At 30.8% G+C, this 16,569-nt stretch overlaps 2 protein-coding genes across 2 annotated transcripts; one reads left to right on the top strand and one right to left on the bottom strand.

The window, feature by feature from the left end:
- The first annotated feature begins 1,465 nt into the window (after positions 1–1,465).
- On the top strand, positions 1,466–16,321 carry LOC132932572 (low-density lipoprotein receptor-related protein 5). Its single transcript, XM_060998983.1, has 23 exons — positions 1,466–2,263; positions 4,457–4,542; positions 4,721–4,840; positions 5,129–5,319; positions 5,383–5,560; positions 5,627–5,739; positions 6,073–6,311; positions 6,407–6,570; positions 6,640–6,813; positions 6,883–7,116; positions 7,401–7,710; positions 7,838–7,982; positions 9,097–9,227; positions 9,369–9,522; positions 9,581–9,842; positions 9,921–10,200; positions 10,388–10,539; positions 10,609–10,865; positions 10,929–11,117; positions 11,913–12,111; positions 14,970–15,288; positions 15,361–15,688; positions 15,762–16,321. The coding sequence occupies exons 1-23, from the start codon at positions 1,945–1,947 to the stop codon at positions 16,195–16,197; spliced, it is 4,980 nt and encodes a 1,659-aa protein (XP_060854966.1). The 5' UTR covers positions 1,466–1,944; the 3' UTR covers positions 16,198–16,321.
- LOC132932911 (piggyBac transposable element-derived protein 4-like) lies at positions 12,066–13,787 on the bottom strand. The gene has a single exon (XM_060999278.1). The coding sequence runs from the start codon at positions 13,551–13,553 to the stop codon at positions 12,687–12,689; it is 867 nt and encodes a 288-aa protein (XP_060855261.1). The 5' UTR covers positions 13,554–13,787; the 3' UTR covers positions 12,066–12,686.
- Positions 16,322–16,569: the final 248 nt, after the last annotated feature.

Here is a 16,569-nt window from a genome sequence, read left to right as displayed (position 1 = left end):
AAAATTATAAAATCTTAAGGTAATATTATTATCTAGGTAACCTCGTGGGATTTTTAATATATTTTAATTTTAAAGCGAGTTAAGTGTATTTTAAGATGTTAAAACAATTTACAGTTTTAAAATTGTCATAACTCGCGTTAAAATTAAAAAAAATAGTAAAAAGCCAATGAGGTTGCCTAGATAATAATCCTATCTCTTTATTTTATAAGAGGTCAATTCGGTCTAATTTTTAAACTAACGGAGCTACACGTGTTCTGCCGAGCGTAAAATGTTCTATGTTACGCACTTGTAAGACGGAGACAACACATGCGGGCATCACGTCATCTTAATAGCAATGTTTTATATGTATATAATTGGGTAACATATGATAATCAATGACTGTTTCCGCCTCTCCATTTAGATTCGTTTTTCGTTTGCAATGATTAATGATTATTATTATTCAAATTAAATAAAATTTAACACATCCATTACAGTGACCTATGTACTCAATTGCCCATTCGTGCCAAAAAAAAATTCGTTTTAGGTACAGCCCATTTCCGCCAAAATAAAAAAGATATGTTTTTCCGGCAGCCTATTTGCACCGAATTTACATGCGTAAACATTTTGCAATAATGATCTGGTTTAATTTATACATTTATTAAAGATAATATGATATTGTAGGTATGTTAAGCTTTGAATTAAAAAAAACAAAAATATCGATCACAATCAAATATCCATCAAAAATAAACAAGGATACTAAATTTTACATGATAATAATAATCAATTTTTTTTTTTACATTTTAATAGTTTTCTAGCCTATCCATACCTATCCATTTTATTTAAGTAATAACGATTAATGTAGTAATGCCGATGTTAATTTATATTTATCTAAAGCCTCTTCTCAATTGGAATATTTCTTTTAATTGAACAATTAAAAATAAAGAAATTTAAAAAAAATAGTGTTTGAAAAATTGACATTTTTACTACAACATAGTTGTAGATGTTTTGACCAGCAGGCAGCAGCGCTCAGTGGCGTAGTCAGAGGGTTTTAGGTGCCTAACACCCCACACCCACAATGACTTTTATCCCCTAGTGAATGAATTATTTATATACAAATACAGAAAAAAATAAGTTTTATTTATACTTACCCCCCCCCCCCCCCCTTTCATAATCCTGGCTACGCCGCTGGGCCAGCGCTCAGTAGGTACCTATACGGTATGGTCTGAAATCGTTTTCGAAAATCATGCGGGCATTATAATATTACCTATATCATTGTCCAGAGAAAAATAAAAATCACCTGCGCCCTTAGGTGGTATGATGCCCGGGTGTTTACGTGGGCATGGCGGACGGGGGGAGATGAACGACAGGGCGGGCAGACGTGACACGCAACGCAGCGCACCGGCTAGGCGCCCCGTTGCGAATCGACGCGGTGAGAGCAAAACATATTTTCACGTAATCCTCGTGTTAGTGACGGCCGAGTGCGCCGCGTTATCGTCGCCGGCCATCACCTACAACATGCTCGTTTGTTTACAGCGATGATAACGTGTACGTACGCTGACCATTATGATAATATTACAACAATATTAAAATAATAAAAAACGAATAACAATAATTATAAATAATCATAGGTAAGCCGGCGATCAGTGACACAAGTCGAGTGTGTTGTACGACTCGAGTTATTCGAGCATCCGGTTTTGTTCAGCCGTACAGGTAGAGGTTTGATTTTTTTCTCGCCACCCGCTGGGTGACCCACCCACCGCCGGTCCCTTCGAACGCAAATATTTTCTTTTCTCCCCGTAGCGCGCGCTCGCACGCACAGGCACCGGCCGAGCGCACGCGCACTAGCACACACACACGGCGCGCGCGTTTTTACCCGCCGCTTTTCTAACACCGCGTTCGCCGAAAATATGATAGTGGCGACGACGACGACAACGACAACGACAATAATACCGCACCGACACGCCGATGACGACGCCGGACGCGCGACGACAATCCGTCGGCCGAGTTGCTGATCCGTCGCCGCCTCCACAGCGAAGACGATGCGCGGCACGACCATTGTCCTGTCAGACGACCGCCCGTCGTGAACCTTGTGCTGTTGCTGCTCCTGCCGCCGCCGCCACCGCCACCGTTGCCGATCGTAACACCGCCGCGGACGCTCGGAGAACGATCGCCACAGTTTTACCCGCGACGTCCCGGACACCAGTCACCGTGAAATGCGCCAGGATGACGTCGTCATGGATTTATGTAACGTTGTGCTGTACCGTGATGATGTCGCTCGTGAATGGTAAGTCCCAGTGTCGGAAGACGCTACTGCTGGCTGGGTTTTCGATGAAATTATCTCGTCATTTACCGCCATCGTTGCCGCTCGTTGTATAAACTATTATACCATCGTTGCGACGTTTTTAGGGCCTTCTTCAGCTTTATTGGCGTTTGAATGCTTTACGAAAAGCTTTCGCCACTCACTAACATTTTTCGTTTTCTATTTATTAATTTTCTTACGTGAAATTTCTATGATACTCCTCGCTCTTGTATGCTGGTATGCTTGTTCAAGTTCCTAGTGCTTATAGCTGTCATATAACGCATCACATTAGATCAAACAGTACACTGTACACCAATCGCTATACGGATAAACGGGGGCTTAGAATGTAGACTCCGCAGGTGGTTCTCGTAGCGTTCTCAGTAATGGCCGAATAATTCCGTCACATGCCAATTTTACTTTATTGTATGACATTATAAGATTATATTCTATGAGTTATGGTCAAGGCATTTATTTAATCACATTCTTTCACATAGGTACCATTGTGTCAATTCATAAATAGGCATTTAAAGTTAGATTTTCAGTTTATCTAATCAATTGCCTTTGAAGAGAAAATTTATAAGAATTCATATTTTTGTTTTGGTGTATTTTGTATTTAAATTATAAAGTAATACAGAGCTTTGAGGAACCAGGTACAATTTATTAAAATAACACCCACCTGTTGTAATTCAAATATATATCATATTATATCATATAGGTAGGGTATTACATGTATGTAAATCAAAATTATTCATATTTTATTTAATATAGGTAGGTACTGTTTCTTTGCATTATTATTTACTTTGGCTATGTGTTCACCTCTGTGCTCACTTTGTGTGCTTTTTGATAAAAGAATAATAATAGATAAGTATTTACATTTATTTGTAAATAAAATTATTTCAAATATTATATTAATGATATAAACTAATTTATCTTCACTGTAACATTTTGGCATTCATTTGATATAATATTAAAGTATAAAAAATAAATTAAAATATCATAACTACGTTATAATACTTATATTTTATAATTAAGAAGTCGACTAAATTGTACATTTGGTCATGATGTTTTTGAGGCCTTTAAACTTATTTTGTTGATTTATGTTTAATTTTCAGACAGTTACTAAAAGACAATTGCATCTAAAGTTTCATAAACAAAACCATTATTATACACAGTTTATGTATTGGCTTAGACTAATAAAATACCTATAACTAATATTTTCATCATGATTCAATATTATCTATTAAATTTTTAATCAAAAATGAGAACTAGAATTTTTCAAGCAATTTAATGTTCTAATAACTAATGTAATATATATATATAAATCAGTTCAAATAAGTATTTTGCTTTTATTACATTTAATAATTTTATGTTTTGATCCTTAATTTGCAAAAATATAATTATTGTCCAAACATCAAATAATAGTTACTTTCCTGTTATACGAGACTACCCTGTATTTTGAATCATCACAATCCTATTATCGAAGACTACCAAAATGATACTTTCCTGTTATACGAGACTACAGCTATTATCGCAACTACCTGTAGGTATTCGTTAGACTAAACTGGTGGAAAAAAAATGCACCAGGATATTTGGACCATATTATTAATTACATGGTTCATTAACCTGGTGCGGGATAATGTGGCATAATTTTAAGCCCGTCTATTTTAGCGAATTTTAGGCCTATCTCAGCTGTTATAGCTGAACGATATCCATAAGTCGCGATTATATTTATTATATTATATATCTATCATTACGTATATTATTACCTTTTTATAAAAGTAGATTGTTCTGCAGCCATTTCGCTGTAGTCGTCTCGCCTGTCTTGTTTATTTGTGGATTTACTAATTTGTATTATTATTATATTGTTTTCCGTACGCCGCGGCAAATTTGACACTTTGGCATGTACCGTGTAGAATACATTACGAATAATTACTATGTATTTAAAATTTTTCTTTATTTCATTCTGGCCATCCCCACAATACATATTATTTAACATATATTATAATATTACATTTTATACTCGCAACAATCCTGTGTAACAGGAAAGTACCAAAATATACATAGGTACATACCAATTACGTATAACTGAACACTTGATTTTTACTGCTGTTACTTTATAACTATCAAAAATATCATAAAATTAATTTTTTATTTAACTAATGATAATTTGTTTTTTAGGTTATCCAAATTTGATATATACAACATCTAAAGATATCCGGATGGCTAATATGTCAAAATCGACCAGGATTAATGTTATTGTTAAAGTAAGTTCCTAGTTAAACCAGCAATTGTATTTATTTAAATTTTTAATTATGATCAGATTGATATTTCATTAGTTTATAATAAGATGAAAATTTGAATTATGCCAGTTCAACCTTAATAGTTAGATACCATTATATTAAAATGAACAACTAATATATTAACCATTTTTTATATACTCAGGATCTTATTGAAGGAAGTGCACTTGATTTCTATTATAAAGGATCTTTGATATGCTGGGCTGATCATGGTCAAGAATCTATTCAATGTGTTTCTTACAATGGAACTCACGCTAGTAACAAAGTAAAAATATTTCCTTCATTTAATTGATAATTATAAACTATATACATTATTAATTTAATATTTAAACAATTTACTTATTTTATTTTAATAAGAGCACGGCTCTCGATCTGCCATTAGCCATACCCACTATTGCCGCCTAAGGTTACTCTTATTATATGAGAGAATTTTGTTGTTTATATTGTATTTTAATAGATTACCTATATATTTTAATTTTTGTATATTCTTACTTTATTGACTTTATAATATTGTATAGTTTTAATATTTTATTATATTATTTTTATAAAATAGGTGGCAATATTGAATACTGGTATTATTACACCAGATGGTTTAGCTTGTGACTGGCTTACTAAAAAAATATATTGGACTGACGGAGATACTAACAGAATTGAAGTAGCATCGTTAGATGGTAAATACAGGAAAGTGCTATACTGGGAAGATATTGATCAACCACGTGCTGTTGCTTTAGTTCCTATGGATGGGTATGTTTCATTTTTAATCTATTTATAAACAAAATGTATTATTATTATTTCTTTTTATTCCAGCATAATGTTTTGGACGGATTGGGGTGAAGTTCCGAAAATTGAACGTGCCGGAATGAATGGAGACTTATCTACACGAAAAGTCATTGTTAGTGATAACATATTTTGGCCAAATGGCTTAACTATAGATTTTCATACCAAACACATCTACTGGGTTGATGGAAAACTTGGTTTTATTGATGTAAGTATTTTTATTTTATTTCTAGTACTTGAATAAACATATTTTGTTTTGATATATACTATCTAGATAATGGACTATGATGGGAGAAATAGGAAAACTATTCTTGAAAAAGGAATACCATATCCATATGGTATTGCTCTATATCAAGATAGACTATACTGGACTGATTGGAAGACATGGTTTGTAAAAATATATTATTTTCATAAATCTATTGTTTTTCAATATTTAAAGCATACGTTTATAACTTATGAATATATAATAAGTAGTTAACAAAATATATCAGCAGGTACCTTGTAAAAAGTACAGTTTTATTGTTAAGACATAAAACAAACCTTTATTTTAAACACAGTAACCTATAGAATCATTTTATTCTTTATAATAATTGAAGGTTGAACAGGAAAACAAAATGATTTCATTTTCAAAGTTAATACTTATTTTTTTCATCAAATTATTCATTTTTGCATTAAATTTAAAACTAATAATTGTACTATTTGTTTTTCTTTTACTGATAGGTCGATTCATGTAGTAGATCGTAGAGGAGGAGGAACTAGCCGTGAAATTATACATAGTAATAATGTACCAATGGATATACGCGTGTGGAATTCTGCTCGGCAGCCAGAAAAAATTACTCTTTGTGATAAGAATAATGGAGGTTGTTCTGATTTGTGTCTTCTTTCCCCAAATTCTCCTGGATATTCGTGTGCTTGTTCCACTGGAGTAAAGCTTATAGACCATCATAATTGTGCTGACGGTTTGTTTAACTTAATACTAATATTAAATTTATATATTAAAAAAAAATACTACTTCGATGTTTTATATAATATTATTTTTAATTACTTTTTGTAGGTGTCCAAGAAGTTTTATTTCTTGTACAAAAAACTGATATTTGTCAAATATCATTAGATTCTCCAGATCATACTATTATGTCTATACCTCTTACTGGTTTAGCTCATGCGATCGCCATTGATTATGACCCTATTGAAGGGTATATTTATTGGACTGACGATGAAGTACTTATTATTTAAAATATAATGGTTGTACTAATAATTCTAATAATTACAAATTATATCTTAATATAGATAAAAATGATTCAACGAGCAAAAATGAATGGTAGTCATCAAGGAGTTGTTATTTCCAATGAGATTTATCACCCAGATGGAGTAGCCGTTGACTGGGTTGCAAGAAACATATATTGGACAGATACAGGAACAGATAGGATTGAAGTTGCTCGATTAAATGGGAAACACCGAAGAGTAATTTATTTTTAATATTCATCTATACAAATCATATTCTAAAGCATAATAAGTTTTTTTTTACTTTAGGTTATTGTTGCTAATGATTTAATCGAACCTCGTGGTGTTGCTGTAGCACCTGAATTAGGTTGGCTATTTTGGTCTGATTGGTATGACAAACGACCAAAAATTGAACGATCCAATTTAGATGGAAATGATAGAATAGTTTTACTTAAAGAAGATTTAGGATGGCCTAATGGAATAACTTTGGATATTAAGTCAAGAAACCTTTATTTTTGTGATGCAAAAACTGACAGAATAGAAGTAAGTTAATACATTTTTATATGTATTAGTCTTAGTCGAAAAAAAAATAACTTTCACACAAAATAGTTAATTCAATTATTAAATAGTTTTGTATGTGCTTATTCAAATTATTATATCAAACACGAATGAAATAAATATAATATAAGTAATTCTGTAAACTTCAAATCTACGTTTAACGATTTCAAAATATTTAAACTCAAAAAATAACTACCTTAACACGGGAACTAAGTGTATCACCATGTATTTTATTGATATATATATATTTAAATTATATTTTATCCTAGGTTGTTGGTATGAACGGAGAAAACCGTAAAGAACTTGTGAGTGAAAATTTGCCCCATGTATTTGGTTTGACTCAATTGGGTGATTACCTTTATTGGACAGATTGGCAGCGTCGTACAATTGACAGAGTTAATAAAAATACTGGATCTGATCGAAAAATTATTATAGATCAATTACCAAATTTAATGGGTGTAAAAGCTGTGAACTTAAAAGAGCCTCTTAATGGCAATCCATGTGGTGATAATAATGGAAATTGTAGTCAGTTTTGTTTTTATAAACCTAAAGGCTACTACATTTGCGCATGTGAAATAGGTGATTATTGTATGATTATGAAACTTATTGAACTAAATTGTATTATCAATAAAAAAAATGATTAGTAAAACTTATTAGTAATTACCATTTTATAGAAACCATTAATTTTTATTTATTTTTTTACTAGATTATGAATTGGCTATGGACGGAAAAACTTGCATACTCTCTGAATCATTTCTACTATTTACTCGATTTGAACATATTGGAATATTAAGTACTGAGAATAGTCATTATTCGGATATTATTCCTGTAGCTGGATTGAAAGAAGCCAGGTAATTTTTTAAAAAAAGAATATGATATAGGTACACAAAAACTAAAACATTAGTAAGAGTATTTAGTTAAATTGGTTAAATTTTAAGTTGGTTACAGTTGACTCAAAAAATGCCTTTGTACACACAGATCATAGGGCTCATTGAAATATAGTTTAAATGTATTTAATGATCTAGAAACTGCATTACGTATATTAACTTTTATTAGTAACATGTAATTTATTTTCACAAAAAAAGTTTACATGATAAAATCTGTTCATACATTTATATCATCTTATACTTTTGAATTCTGATACATAGATTTTATTCTATTTATTATTACCATTAATTACCTAATTAATTTTTACATTAACTATTATGAGTATGGTTTACTCAATTTGGATTTTTAATTTTAATTTTTATTTAAATTAATCTACAACATACCTATATTATGATAAATAATAATAGTATATTGAAATTTAATGATAAATTATTAAATTATCTATGCAATAAAATAATTTTAACCCTAGAGTACACGCTTCACGGTCTAAAAGACTAGGCTTTTAGAAATTTGTTCATTGTTTCAAGAATTAAAAATATATACGTAATATAACCTAAGTAACTTTTAATTAGGTTATAGACAAAAATTAGATATGACTCCAACTTGCTCCCAACTGTATACGATCTGATGTCGGTAATATATAAGTATTCAAAGTTAATTACTAGACATTAAATCTGTCCAAAAGACAGTGTGTGTGATTGCATAAATTAACTGGGTTATTTTTATATTGTGTTTTCCAATATAATAACTTTTATAATAATAATTTTGCCGCTCGATAAACGATATCGACAGTTTGTTATTTTCATTGTGACCGGTGAGATTTTAGCTAGTTAAGTATAGTTTGCCGTACTGAGTGTAACTAAAAAGACTGTGTCCTTGTATTCTAGTGAATATTTGAAATGCTTGTGATCTAGGGTTAATAATAATACATTAATATTATGTTGTATAATTATTATAAAACATAATATTAAATATGTTTTGTTATCAAGTTTGTAAATCTGTTTCTAAACCATTGGGTATTAAAATGATATACGTTAATATTGGTAAATGTTGATTAGTTATTTTATGAACTTGTAGTGCGGTTGATGTCGATATCAAAAATAAACGAGTTTATTGGACTGATGTCAGATTAAAAACAATCAATAGAGTTTACTTAAATGGATCAATGGCAGAAAGAATTATTACATTCGGCCTACAAACTCCAGAAGGTAATTTTTTATTAATTTATTGTAGTATTTAGCAGTATAACAAAATATTCCAAACTATAAAATAAGTTTAAATATACATTTTATAATTTACAAATTATTGTATACAGATTATTCAAATTAATATATATATTTTTTTAATAGGATTAGCTGTTGATTGGATTGGTGGTAACTTATATTGGAGTGATTCTGGCACTAAGCGAATTGAAGTATCTAGATTAGATGGAACTATGCGTAAAGTTTTACTTTGGAATGACATTAAAAACCCAAAAAATTTATTACTTGATCCTAAAAAGGGGTTAGTATAATATAATATACATTTATTTGATTCTTATAATATTTTTCTTATTTATTAGATTTATGTATTGGAGTGAATTTGATGGAATTACTGGATCAATTCATAAATCATCTATGAACGGTGAAGGAAAACATTGTTTGATAAATAAAATTGGTAGAGTTGTAAGCATTACTTCAGATTATGACAGTGGTCTGATTTATTGGACAACATTGACGCCAAATAGTGGATCTATCGAAAGTATTGATTTAAACGGAAGACGTCAAAGTAAAATTGTCTCTATTCCTTTTGGTAGTTTTCCATCTGCAATAACATATTTCAGGGTAAAAAATGGTTACATTATAATTTAAATATTTGCAATGTATTGTCAATTTTTGTATTAATTATTTAAAAAAAATTAGGGGTCCTTGTACTGGTTGGATTGGTCAAATGGAACTTATTTCCAAGTCGATATTCAAAGTGGTACAATTTTAAAGCAAACTAAAATAAATTTAGATCATGTTACGGATTTGATAACCTTTGATAAATTAAGTCAAACCGGAACAAATCCATGCGCTATAAATAATGGAGGATGCCAACAATTGTGTCTTGTAAAAGGATCAACAAAAGATCATGAACCTTTGCCATATCACTGTTCATGTGAAACACATTTTACATTATTTAAAAATAACACTTGCTCTGGTAAATATAATTTGTTTGAAAAATATCAACTAATAAAAACTATTTACAAATCAACAAAAAAAACTACTCAAATATTTTAATCAAGGTTTAACAATCCACAGTTTAAACTTAATAAAAATAAGAATTAAATTTGTATTCTTAGTTTTTAATACTATTTAGAAACTAATTACTATTATTTATTATTTAGCACCAAATAGTTTTTTGATTGTGGCACAGAAAACAACATTTTACAGAGTGGTAATGGATATAGACGATTCTTCTGATTCCTCACTCCCTGTCATAGGATTGAAACATGTAAAGGCAGTTGAATATGATCCAATATCGCACATGATTTATTGGGTAAAATTATTTAATATTATTAATTTTCTAAGAACCTCAACTTATGTTTGATAATTATGTATTTTTTAGATTGATGGTAGAACACAAATGATTAAACGTTGTCACGAGAATGGTTCAAACCCGAATATGTTTATTGGAAACAATGGCAATACATATAATTTATATGATCTCGCTTTGGATCCATATAACAGATTATTGTTTTGGACTTGTACTGTAACGGATACTATCAACGTAACTCGTTTAACAAATAGCAGCTTCCAAGGATCTGTATTTAAAAGTTTTGATGGGGAAAAACCAAGAAATTTGGCAATACATCCCGAGAAAGGGTAAACATTTGTATTTTTAAGATTCTTGGTTCTCTAATTAGATAATTTGTTTTAAAATTCTAGTTATATTTATTGGACTGATTTGGGAAGTCAACACAGAGTAATAAGATCTCGTATTGATGGTCATAATAGAGTTATCATCGCCTCTGATTTGTTATCTCTCGAAGCACTTACTGTTGACAGGGTACAAAATATGGTTTATTTTTCGTATTCAAGTAAAGTAGATGTTTGTGATCTTCATGGTTATCAAAGGTAAACAAACAATAAATATATATGTTTTATATACATCAGAGTTGGAATGGCACTTTTGTTTATTTTAAATTAAATTTAACTATGGTAAATTAAATTCATCAAATAGTTACTTACATAAATAATATATACAAAATAGATTGACTCTTAATGGAATATCCACTAAAATTGCTTATTTGGTATTATAAACACACCTATCTACCTAAAAAAATACCCAATGTGTACTAGTACTACTGTAATTTATTTATTTTGACTAAAAAAAATATAAATACAAAATGTATATACATAATTATTAACTATACATTTTAACTATTTGAAATGAAATATTTTAAGTAAATTATTTCTTGGAATATTTTATAAAAATAATATACAACTATAATTTTTTTAATATTTATTACTATAACAATAACTTCTAACAGTTATACTGATAAGCGGAAAAGAGTGGACAATATCTTGTACAGAATCACATTATCCCCACCTTACTTTCATATAAATTTTAATGATTTGGTCTTATAAGTTGAGTGTTGGGTACAAACAAGCAATATTTTATGTCAAGTTTAGGCGAAAAAATTGTTTTAAAAGTTAATATTATTCTATTAGTTTTGTCATTGTTACCACTTGCCAATAGTTACAATTCCTATAAAGTTTATTCTTAATTTCCAAATACAAAAAACATTTTTTTTAAATTGATTTGAAATATATTTCAGTTGTTTCTCCAAACTTGTGTATATATATTATTATAGAATATTTGACTGAATATATTTAAATTCAATTTTTATTTCTAATTTGTAATTTTAGGAAAACATTGATTTCATTTGATGGTGCACTAATCACTAATATAGCTGTTCTTGGACCATATTTGTATTGGATTGATAAAGAAAAACAAGTGATAGAAAGAGTTAATAAATCCACTGGTTATGTTACTGAAGGAGGCACTGTCATGAATCAAACTCCTCATTTAATTGACATAATTGCTATATATATTCCTACTCCAGAGGTAATAAAATATTTATTTTGTTTTATCTTTTATAATATTTCTCAAAAAATTAAAGTAAACTGATTCTGAACTCACATAAGTCTGAATCTTAAAACCTTAAATTATTACATTTGCTTTTAAATTTTCCTTTACACATTCACTGCATCAAATAATTAGTTGCGACACGTTCGATGCATCACAAATATATCGATGTTTCGCTAGGAGCGTGCCACCAATTCGGACAATTTATTAGTGTCAGATATCGCCGACAGGCGCACTTGGTGATGTAATTATTCATAAATATTTCTGGGAAAGGGCGTATTTTTTATTTTCAAAGGGTTATTACATATTCAGGGGTGGTTCCAGGGTGGTGGGGGGGGGCTTGGGTTAACATTCATCAAGTTTCTGGAACTACCCTGTTCTTGTTAGCAATTAGCAGCAAAAACAACATTCATAACTTTTAATGTATTTATTGTATTTTCCTTTAAATAAAATATTACAACATTCAAAATAAAATAAAAAGTACCTTTGTTCTTAACCTAAAAAAAAACATAACAATTTCTTAATTTGCAGAGCATTTAAAACAATAATTTTATTTATTGGTGGTAGTTTTTGAAACATGGGTAGACACAGAGTCCTGGCTCACCTGGGCATGTTGGGCAGTAGATATCAGGTTCCGAACGTTTTTTGGTTTTAATACACTCTTGGCGTCGACGAACTTTTTTCTTTTTCTTTTCATTTCTTTCGACCATTTTAGGATAGTCATTTCCTGTTTTGGGTTGAGGAGTAAAACGTGGTGCTAAAGTAGTTTCCAGTCCTTCTTTTATCAATGTTTTAATGACAGACAAACGAAAATCGTATAAATTAAGTTTTGATCCACTGTTGAATAAATTATGGCTGTTTACTAAAATAATTTGGAGAATGTGAATACCTAGTTTTTTATACCATCTCATAGTTTTATGTTCACATGAGTAATAGGATAACATTTGATCTGAATGATCTATGCCCCCCATAAACTTGTTGTATTGAAGTATAGCTTTCGGTTTTGTAATTTGGTTTCCCTTTTTATTAATTTCTTCCACCAAAGTTCCATCATATTCTGTTGATATTACTAGTACGTCTCTCCTATCTCTCCACTTCATTATACAAGTATCCTCTTGAATAAACCTTTGAATCATTTCTCCTTTGTTTAAATTTTTTTTAATTACTTCTTGAGGATTATTCTTCCTATTTGCACGCAAAGTGCCAGTACAATATGTATTATTGTTTAAAAGGTATTGAGCTAACTCCACACTATTATAATAATTACCCATGTATATGCTATGACCAACTCCTAATTTGCCTTCTAATAATTTTTTCACAACATTAGTTACATGACCTTTACCTCCAACTTCAGTATCATTTGAACCAGAATAAATTATACATTTTAAAACAAATCCCAATGAATCTGTCAGAACATACATTTTAATTCCATATTTATGTCTTTTTCCGTGAATAAATTGACGAAAAACCAAACAGCCTCTCCACAGGACTCATCTATAGCAAACACTCTTGTTGGATATTGAATTTGATCGATATTTTCATGAAATATATCTAGAAGAGGGTTAATTTTATACAAACGATTGCTAGGTTGGGGCGCATCATCTTGTGCTGGATTTTTCGCAAAATGTAAACAACGTAAAATTAACATCCACCTATCTCTACTCATACGAGAGTTAAAACATGGCACGTCAAAAAGATAGCCCCTCTTCCAATAATCTTGTAGTCTATTCGTACGAATAGTTCCCATATGATAAAGAAGACCCAAAAATACTTTGAATTCAGCTACAGTTAAGATTTTCCATTTGGTAATTCTAGATTTATCCGTTATATTTTCACTTAAAAATATTTCTTCAGCATAATTATTAGTTTGTTCTACTATAAAAGTAAAAAGGGTTTCGTTCGCGCATAATTTAAAAAAATCATATGGGTTGTTACCTGTAGGTGAAACGATAAGACCTGTTGTACCAGTAAAAGGTATTGGTTGTGCCATGTACTTATCTTCATGCCAGACATCAGATCCATTTTGTATATCTTGATTTTGTTGAACTACAACATTTGGTTCTGCCTGTTCTGAGTTTTCTTCCTCATCGTCACTACTGTCAATATATTCTCGATTACCTCCACTCCAACTACTTCCACTATCAATATCTTCATCGGAAGATCAGTTCATAATATGGTTTAAATCCTCTGAAGTCAACATACCTTCCCTGCTCGTTGTTTTCCGTAATCTTTTAGACAGGCCCGCTGGATCATCCATTTTATTATCGACAGTTGAAAAAATAATCGTATAACAGACGAGAGACACGCACACGATTGACAGTACGAACAGAAATAAACTGAATAAGAAATCATACTAATCATAGTATTATAAACAATTATATCGATGTACAAATGTACAATAATAGATTGCGATAACGATAATCAAATAAGTTACTATTCGTAATGTTTGACCGAAAAAAAATCAACCAAATAAGTTATTTATAAACAGATTGGACTGAAATAACGAGAATTTTTCTGTGCAGAGGCGTGTGTAAAAATAAAAACATTACTGTAGTGTGTCACTATTTTATAGCACATTTAATTCAACAGACCTGATGTCGGCTATATCCGACAGGCGCACAGTTCATATACCTACGCGTCGGATATATCCGATAGACGCACCGTGAAAAAACAGGTCCGTCGGCTATAGCCGACAAATGCAGCAAATGTGTTAAATACTATTTATACAACTTCATTTGATGAAAGCGATTTTTTTTGATTATCTTTTTGATTGTATATTTATCATAATTTAAATTGTTCACATTATTTATTAAATAATTTATAAATTAATATTTTAGATTTTAGCATTGCATCCTTGCAGTGCAATGAACAAGCATGGCCAGTGTTCACACTTGTGCATTGTCACTGGAGTCAATGAGAGTACATCCAACAGCCATCAATGCTCTTGTCCCCTAGGACTCATAATGAGTGACCGCCAATGTGTGAATGTACCAGTTTGTGGCCCTGAACAATTTATATGCAATTCACTGAGTGCAGAATGTATGCCGTTGATATGGCGCTGTGATGGCCAAACAGACTGTCATGATGGTTCAGATGAAGTTAATTGTTCAGAGTGTAGTAGACATCAATTCAAATGTTTAGATGGCCGTTGTATAGGTGTGTACATAAAAAAAATCAATTAACAAAGCAAAAACATGTTAAAATTGTTATATGTTTGATCGTTTTCAGATAGAAGCTGGGTGTGTGATGGTACTAAACAGTGTCCTGATGGTTTAGACGAATCTCGGTGCTGTGAATCCGGATTGCTTTCAAACGATAGATATCAATGCATTTCTAATGGTGCATGCATACCGGTCAAGGAAGTGTGTGACGGTTGGAAACATTGTATAGATGGATCTGATGAAACTTATTTGGCTTGTTCGTTGATTAGAAATGTGGGCCATACCACAAGTGCCAATAGCGACAAATCATTCAAAGGCACATTGTTTTTCACAATAATTTTCTTTGTAACTGTATTCAGTTTGTTGTTGGTCATTATATATCGTTGTGCTAAAAGGTATGTAAAATAAAATTTCCTCAATGTACAATTATATTGATTTATACATTTTACATTTCTTATCTGTTTTCAGTGATCTAGATCATACTCCAAGTCTGACTAGCAATAATATAGTTACGTACACTACTATACCTGTTCCCAGACAATATTCTTCAACATCCGCTTATACAGCTATGCAAAATGGAACACACATTGACTTGATCTCGCCATCAAACTGTAGCCCCCTTAATCCACCGCCGAGTCCTACAACCACACTAACGATGCAGACAAATGATTACATCCGAGCAAATCAATACTTGTGTTATGATGAGCGTTACGAACCTCCTTGCCCCACATTGTGTTCTCAAACTGATTTGCCCACCGATATGTATGATGATTCAGATTTTGCATTACCTCTTGAACCCTGTCCTCCGCCCCCTACTCCTCGATCACATTCGCCATCTTCAAGCACTTATTTTAGCCCAAATGCACCACCCCCGTCGCCTAATAGCTGTAAAAGGCTTTGTTAAATATTTATTTTTGATAATAATTGAATTTTATTACAATTTTGTATATTGTTGTTTTATTCATTGTTTGTAACAATTTTTAGAATACAATATTTTTGTTCTATTTATCATTGCTTTGATAAATTGATGTCCTACTTAGATTAAGTTTTTAAAATATTATTGTAAGCGTTTTTAAATAATTAAGTTTATTTGTACATGTGTATTTATATTTTGTGACCTGAGCATTGCCATAACAACTAATGATAATTATTTAAGATACATTATTAAAGACTTATTGTATGTATGTACTTATACATTATTGCTGATTTTCATATCAGAAAAAAATACTATTTTACTATTTTTTTTTTTTTTTTATATTAAATCAATTAATTATAT

The sequence above is a fragment of the Metopolophium dirhodum genome, chromosome 1 (assembly GCF_019925205.1).
Source record: "Metopolophium dirhodum isolate CAU chromosome 1, ASM1992520v1, whole genome shotgun sequence".
Lineage (NCBI taxonomy): Eukaryota > Metazoa > Arthropoda > Insecta > Hemiptera > Aphididae > Metopolophium > Metopolophium dirhodum.
This window is presented reverse-complemented; position numbering and strand designations above follow the sequence as displayed.

What these genes read in the sequence shown, in the direction of transcription:
- LOC132932911 (XM_060999278.1), bottom strand. Translation starts at nt 13,553, where the DNA reads ATGTATGTTCTGACAGATTCATTGGGATTTGTTTTAAAATGTATAATT.
- LOC132932572 (XM_060998983.1), top strand. Translation starts at nt 1,945, where the DNA reads ATGACGACGCCGGACGCGCGACGACAATCCGTCGGCCGAGTTGCTGAT. An exon ending in TGGACTGATTGGAAGACATG is followed by an intron (nt 5,740 to 6,072) that starts GTTTGTAAAAAT and finishes TTTTACTGATAG; the next exon opens with GTCGATTCATGTAGTAGATC. An exon ending in ATATATCGTTGTGCTAAAAG is followed by an intron (nt 15,689 to 15,761) that starts GTATGTAAAATA and finishes ATCTGTTTTCAG; the next exon opens with TGATCTAGATCATACTCCAA.